The sequence below is a fragment of the Saccopteryx bilineata genome, chromosome 4 (assembly GCF_036850765.1).
Source record: "Saccopteryx bilineata isolate mSacBil1 chromosome 4, mSacBil1_pri_phased_curated, whole genome shotgun sequence".
NCBI classification, from domain to species: domain Eukaryota; kingdom Metazoa; phylum Chordata; class Mammalia; order Chiroptera; family Emballonuridae; genus Saccopteryx; species Saccopteryx bilineata.
In genome coordinates this window covers 251,301,086-251,309,035 of record NC_089493.1, presented here as the reverse complement: position 1 = coordinate 251,309,035, position 7,950 = coordinate 251,301,086, and the positions used below count along the sequence as shown (strand labels likewise).

The 7,950-nt window shown below is 39.2% G+C and overlaps 1 protein-coding gene across 1 annotated transcript in view; it reads right to left on the bottom strand.

Moving 5' to 3' along the window:
• Positions 1-5,249: 5,249 nt before the first annotated feature.
• DMXL1 (Dmx like 1) overlaps positions 5,250-7,950 on the bottom strand; it is a 157,501-nt gene continuing 154,800 nt past the window's right edge. The window contains 1 exon segment of the mRNA XM_066274147.1: positions 5,250-7,210. Within this exon segment, the coding sequence (XP_066130244.1) occupies positions 6,986-7,210 (225 nt within the window). The 3' untranslated portion in view covers positions 5,250-6,985.

Here is a 7,950-nt window from a genome sequence, read left to right as displayed (position 1 = left end):
ATAACAAAATAAACAGACAGCTAACTAAATGGGAAATGATATTTTCAAACAGCAGCTCAGATAAGGGCCTAATATCCAAAATATACAAAGAACTCATAAAACTCAACAACAAACAAACAAACAATCCAATAAAAAAATGGGAAGAGGACATGAACAGACACTTCTCCCAGGAAGAAATACAAATGGCCAACAGATATATGAAAAGATGCTCATCTTCTTTAGTTATTAGAGAAATGCAAATCAAAACTGCAATGAGATACCACCTCACACCTGTTAGATTAGCTATTATTAACAAGACAGGTAATAGCAAATGTTGGAGAGGCTGTGGAGAAAAAGGAACCCTCATACACTGTTGGTGGGAATGTAAAGTAGTACAACCATTATGGAAGAAAGTATGGTGGTTCCTCAAAAAACTGAAAATAGAATTACCTTATGACCCAGCAATCCCTCTACTGGGTATATACCCCCAAAACTCAGAAACATTGATACGCAAAGACACATGCAGCCCCATGTTCATTGCAGCATTGTTCACAGTGGCCAGGACATGGAAACAACCAAAAAGCCCATCAATAGATGACTGGATAAAGAAGATGTGGCACATATACACTATGGAATACTACTCAGTCATAAGAAATGATGACATCGGATCATTTACAGCAAAATGGTGGGATCTTGATAACATTATACGAAGTGAAATAAGTAAATCAGAAAAAAACAGGAAATGCATTATTCCATATGTAGGTGGGACATAAAAGTGAAACTAAGAGACATTGATGAGAGTGTGGTGGTTACGGGGGGAGGGGGGAGAGGGAGAGGGAAAGGGGGAGGAGCAGAAAGAAAACTAGATAGAAGGTGACAGAGGACAATCTGACTTTGGGTGATGGGTATGCAACATAATTGAATGACAAGATAACCTGGACATGTTATCTTTGAATATATGTATCCTGATTTATTGATGTCACCCCATTAAAAAAATAAAATTATAAAAAAAAACCTTACATAATGCATCTACCAGGGAGATGCACTGTACTTCTTAAATTGTTACATAGGTTAAACCTACACTAATATTAAGTAGACAATCAGTTGTACAGGAGTAAAGCACTTCCACTGTGGAAAGAAATGGGTTGCTACACCAATTGTTTCTATTACCCATCAGTATTTGCAGTGGAAGAACAAAATAATTTTTTCTCCTTCTAAGAAGCCTGTGAAACAATGTGATACTCTTACTCTGCATGAGCTCCCTGAAGATAGGCCATACACATACAGAAAAATACCAAGTAAACAAAAAAGGAAAAAAAATCATGAAAACCTCAAAAACAGATTTAGCTTAGAAAATAACTGTAGCAAAAGTATAAATTTTTCTAAAAGGCTGACAGGTACATTTAAGTAATCTATATTCAACTTTTCCAAGTACTCCAAAGGGCCACCTTTCTTATATAAGCAGTGTCAAGCATCAAAAATAGCTTAACAAGCCCTGGCTAGGTAGCTCAGTTGGAACATCTTTCCAATATGTCACGGTTGTGGGTTTGATCCCTGGTCAGGGTACATACAAGAATCAACTAATGAATACATAAATAAGTAAAGCAATAAATCAATGCTTCTTTCCTCTCTGAAATCAATAAAAAGTTATAAAATCAATCAATAAAAGTTTAAAAATATCCCATCAATTCACAAAAAGTATTCCTGACAACTTGACTCAACAGAGTAGCTCCTAAAGTTAGTAAGTCCTATTAAAAATACAGCTTTTTTCCCCCACCAATACACACACACCAATCTTTGGTATCACATTACTGAGTGGGACTTAAAGGAGTTTAGAAAAATATTATCTTGGCCCTGGCCAGTTGACTCAGTGGTAGAGCGTCGGCCTGGCGTGCAGGAGTCCCATGTTCGATTCCCGACCAGGGCACACAGGAGAAGCGCCCATCTGCTTTTCCCCCCTCCCCCTCTCTTTCCTCTCTTTCTCTTCCCTTCCCGCAGCCAAGGCTCCACTGGAGCAAAGTTTGCTGGGGCGCTGGGGATGGCTCTGTGGCCTCTGCCTCAGGTGCTAGAATGGCTCTGATTGTGGCAGAGCGATGCCCCAAGATGGGCAGAGCATCGCCCCCTGGTGGGCATGCTGGGTGAATCCAGGTCGGGCGCCTGCGGGAGTCTGACTGCCTCCGTTTCCAGCTTCGGAAAAATACAAAAAAAAAGAAAAAAAAAAAAAGAAAAATATCTCTTTTTCCCTACTCCCATGTTAAAGTTTTGTTTTATGTGCATTCTTCCATACATATTTCTATGTCTCTACATATATATATATAGGACTAAACCCCTAACAATATGGGATATTACAGCTTTTACTTTGCAGCTTTTCTCACCCTCTTTACAGATCAGCAAATCTAACATTTGTTTAATTTTTTTGTGTGTGTGCATGAGAGAGAGAGAGAGAGAGAGAGAGAGAGAGAGAGGGAGGGAGGAACAGATAGGGATAGACGACAGACAGGGAGAGATAAGGTGCATCAATTCTTCGTTGCGGCTCCTTAGTTGTTCACTGATGGGGAGCTGCAGCAGAGTGAGTGACCCCTCGCTCAAGCCAGCGACCATGGGGTCATGTCTATGGTCCCACACTCAAGCCAGTGACCCTGTGCTCAAACTGGCAACCTCGGGGCCTTGAACCCGGTTCCTCCACGTCCCAGTCTGATGCTCTAGCTACTGCGCCACTACTTGGTCAGGCACATTCATTTAGTGTTAAGAGAATATTCCACTGTATGTTATGTACCACCATTTGTTCAAGCCTTTACCTACTAATTAACACCGAGATTTCCAGGTTTCTTTCTTCAATAGGTATTTCAATACACATCTCTATACATACATTTTTGTGTAAGGGTGCTTTTATCTTTATAGGGTAATTTCTCAAAAGTAGGTCTGCTCAGTGTGTATGGGTAACTTGGTAGCAGTTTAGTCCAGCAGTTTAGTGCCCCTCTCCTTGCATCTTCACCAAAATTAATGTTATCACTATTCTGATTTTATACCAATCTGGTAGATGAGAAGAGGTACCAACCACATCATTGCCTTTTTTAAAAAAAATTTTTTTATGTATTCATTTTAGAGAGGAGAAAGGGAGAGAGAGAGACAGAGAGGGAGAGAGGAGAGACAGAGAGAGAAGGTGGGGAGGAGCTGGAAGCATCAACTCCCATATGTGCCTTGACCAGGCAAGCCCAGGGTTTCGAACGGCGACCTCAGCATTTCCAGGTCGATGCTTTATCCACTGTGCCACCACAGGTCAGGCCATCACTGCCTTTTTAAAAAACTTTAACCAGGCCCTGGCCGGTTGGCTCAGTGGTAGAGCGTCGGCCTGGCGTGGCAGAAGTCCCAGGTTCGGTTCCCGGCCAGGGCACACAGGAGAAGCGCCCATCTGCTTCTCCACCCCTCCCCCTCTCCTTCCTCTCTGTCTCTCTCTTCCCCTCCCGCAGCCAAGGCTCCACTGGAGGAAAGATGGCCCAGGCACTGGGGATGGCTCCTCGGCCTCTGCCCCAGGCACTAGAGTGGCTCTGGTCGCAACAGAGCGACGCCTCGGATGGGCAGAGCATCGCCCCCTGGTGGGCAGAGCGTCGCCCCCTGGTGGGCGTGCCGGGTGGATCCCGGTAGGGCGCATGCCGAAGTCTGTCTGACTGTCTTTCCGTTTCCGGCTTCAGAAAAATACAGAAAACAAACAAACAAAAAACACACAAAAAAACTTTAACCATACTTCATACTTGCTGACTTTTTCAATGTTCTGATTTGTGAATTATTTGCTTTCTCATTTTAAAGTTCTCTTTGTACACAGAGACATTAATACATTTCATAAAATGAGACTTGAAATGTTGTGACTTGTTCCATCATTACAAAGTCACATTCTCAGAAAATGCATAATTTAAAAAATGTATTTTGATGATTCACTCTATTAATGTGAATAAAATTTTACATACATGTACATTATTTTATACTTAAATATACATTTCCATTGTGTGTGTGTGTTTTGTTTTTTTTTTTAAATTTTATTTATTCATTTTTTTAGAGAAGAGAGAGAAAGGGGGAGAGAGAGACAGAGAGGGAGAGAGAGAAGGTGGGGAGGAGCTGAAAGCATCAACTCCCATATGTGCCTTGACCAGGCAGGCCCAGGGTTTCGAACCGGCAACCTCAGCATTTCCAGGTCAACGCTTTATCCACTGTGCCACCACAGGTCAGGCATGTGTGTGTTTTTTTGTTTTTTTTACAGAGACAGAGAGAGAGTCAGAGAGAGGGATAGATAGGGACAGACAGACAGGAACAGAGAGAGATGAGAAGCATCAATCATCAGTTTTTCATTGCGACACCTTAGTTGTTCATTGATTGCTTTCTCATATGCGCCTTGACCATGGTTGGGCCTTCAGCCAACCAAGTAACCCCTTCCTCAAACCTTGGGTCCCAGCTGGTGAGCTTTGGCTCAAAACAGATGAGCCCGCACTCAAGCTGGTTACCTCGGGGTCTCGAACCTGGGTCCTCTGCATCCCAGTCTGACGCTCTATCCACTGCGCCACCGCCTGGTCAGGCCATTGTTTTTATTCTCATCTCTTTTGAATAATGCTTACCTATTAAATTAAAAAATGTAGGCCCTGGCTGGTTGGCTCAGCGGTTGAGCATATGCCCAGTGTTTGGAAGTCCCAGGTTTGATTCCCAATCAGGACACACAGGAGAAGCAAGCATCTGCTTCTCCCCCTGCCCCCTCTCTCTTCTCTCTCTTCTCCTCCTACAGCCATGGCTCAAATGGTTCGAGCAAGTTGGTCCCTGGCACTGAGGATGGCACCACGGCTTTGCCTCAGGTGCTAAAAATAGCTTCTGTTGCTGAGCAATGGCGCAGTAGCCCCAGATGGGCAGAGCATCACCCAGTAGGGGACTTGCCAGGTGGATCCTGGTCGGGGTGCATGTGGGGGTCTCTCTCCCAGCCTCTCACTTAAAAAAAAAATAGGATGCAGAGAAGGAAGAACAAGGTATTGGGAAAATTAATCATTCCTATATTAACCACATTCAAATACAGAAATTCTCCATTTTAAAATGTGACATATACTTTAAGTTAAAGTGGCATAAATATCACTTAAAACAATAGCATGCTAAAAGAAGTCACTGAATGATTATTTATTTAAAATATTATGACTCTGGATGTAATTACATATGGGCTTACATAATTTATTATTCATATAAACCCTCAAATAAAATGCATAATTATTCATCCACAATGCCTTTTTCTAATAAGCATAATTATAAATTTTCTATCTCATAAAAAGTGTTGAAAGCCTTTGAATCTTGATTTGTGAAGAAATTACTGAAAATAACTTAAGCTTAACTACATCAAACAATGCTATTGTTTGCAATGCTGTCACAGATTTCTCCATGGCAACAGTCACATGTTGTTATTGCATAATTTGTAGGTACAGGTTATTCTGTGCACATAAACTCTCTATATAATAACAGGGTTTTCACTGCAACTTGCTCAACACACTTAAGATTATGAATACAATTTACAAAATCTTTAACAATATACTTTAAAGATAAAAGTATCCTGAGGATGTTACAAAATTCATTTTACCAGCCCTTCATTTCTTTGCTTTATTTAACTCTTTAATTTCCAAGATAATAGTTGTCCATATTTTGTTACATAAAAATGTTCTTATAGTTCCTATAAACAAAATATATTTAAGCTAAATGGTATATATTGTCTTTTAAACACTTAGTTCCATCTGCCTCTCTCCTTGGTTAAAATCAAGTATTTATCAAGTTTTCTATAATTCAGAATCAGTAAAGATATAGCAAAACAGAGAGAAATAAGGTTAGCGTATTTAAGTTTAAAGCACTGTGCATTTTTAATATTTTGGTCATATTTTATAATAAAATAATATATTTTGGCAAAAAAATAATAAAATATAAGGTTCAGTTATTTTCTTTTAATTGTAGATCTGGCAGGTATTTTACATTTGTTTTTAAAAACATTGCTATATGGTTTTCAGAACTTTAAGACTAAAAGCACCTAAAAAATAAAATAAAATTTAAGTAAAATGTTTGATGCTCAAAAAAATCCTTTCACAAATTTATAAACTTACTTTTAAGTGTCTCATATACGCCAACACAAAATTGTTATTGCCTGCTAACACTTATTTGACTCAATATAATCTTTAAAATAATAATCTTGGAAGTCTTCCTGGAATTTATGTGAAAATTAAGATGGGAATTAAAAAATAAGAACATTAAAAAAACTCAGCTGCAAAAAAAGTTGTTACTCTTGTGGCAGTAGTTATTATGGCACAAAAACACATGAAAAGACTTGTAGTTTTCTCATATATATACAAAGTTAATTTCAAATAAAACGAGTAAGATATATTACATATATACACACCCAACCACACATATATACATACACAGACTTGGGCTCCAGGAGGGAAACTGAAAATTTACATGATGAGCCATTTGGCTCATTTATCACTGAATCCCAAGTACAGTTTTAATGGAGATGTTCAGTATTTTAATTCTTACCCAAATATCAATTTCTCATTAGGTAAGAGAAGAAGAGTTTGAGATGTACAAGTCTGAAGTAGGAACTGAGAGTGGTGAATTAAGTGATGATAGATGCGCAACTGCCTTTACATAAATGGTATTTTCATCGTGAAAGAAACTCATGCAGAGACACCTGCAGAAGGGTTTATCACTCATAAGAAAATAAAACTCTTCTCTGACACTATGACATAGTCACTATAACATACTATAACTATGTAATATAGCATTACTTATACATTCTACTTTGGGCAATATAGTCTAATTCTGAATGACCTTGTTAATATTTAAGGCATCAGTGCATCAAGGGCAAAGCTCCACAAAATAAATATGAAAACAAAAAAGCATTAGCTTATTTGTGGCATATAGAATAATCAATGTACATTACACGTGATGGCCACTTCTATGGAATAGGTAATAAATTATACATCTTATTGTCAAAATGTTACAGCATAAATTTCACATCATTTTTCAACACTTCATTTAATGGGCTAAACTGATCTGGCAATATTCTCATTTTCATTGTTCCATCAGCTCCACATGAAAAAATGTGATTTGCTGGCCCTGTCTCAATTTGCATCACTCCGGTTCCAATATTTCTGAAAATGGATTGCCGAGCATGTTCACTGATAAAAGTGTGAAGAAGACTAAAGGTGGAGAGACTCCAAATCTGAAAGACATTAAGAACAGAATAAAAAGTGGGGTTGATGATTACCTAAAAATTCCAAATGTAATATTTATGTTTGTCAATGTGCAAATAAGGAATTTCTAAAACAAAGATGGAGAAAAACAGGTTGACTCTGTATAGGGTGTTGCAATTTTCTAACTCACTTGATATTATTATATTCTTTAAAATCCATTTAGTAAGAAAGAAAAATATTTAAAACCCTGCATTGGAGATGAGAAAACTTAGGTACAAGGATATTAAGTGTATATAATACTATAAAAACTTCCAATATTATAGGGACTACAGTCAAGATTTCCTATTTCTTAGTTAAGAAGAACTGTTATTGGCATTGGCAGGGTTTATCCAGGCACATTCAGAATTCTTGATTCAGGCACTGAATGGCTGTATGCCAATGACATAAATTAAAAAAACAACAACAGTGGGATAAGAACATATATATGTCAGTATATTTCATGGCACCTGAAATTGAATTCAGTAACTCTTTTTTTTTTTTTCTTTTCATTTTTCTGAAGCTGGAAACAAGGAGAGACAGTCAGACAGACTCCCGCATGCGCCCGACCGGGATCCACCCGGCACGCCCACCAGGGGCGGTGCTCTGCCCCCCAGGGGGCGATGCTCTGCCCATCCTGGGCGTCGCCATATTGCGACCAGAGCCACTCTAGCGCCTGGGGCAGAGGCCACAGAGCCATCCCCAGCGCCCGGGCCATCTTTCCTCCAATGGA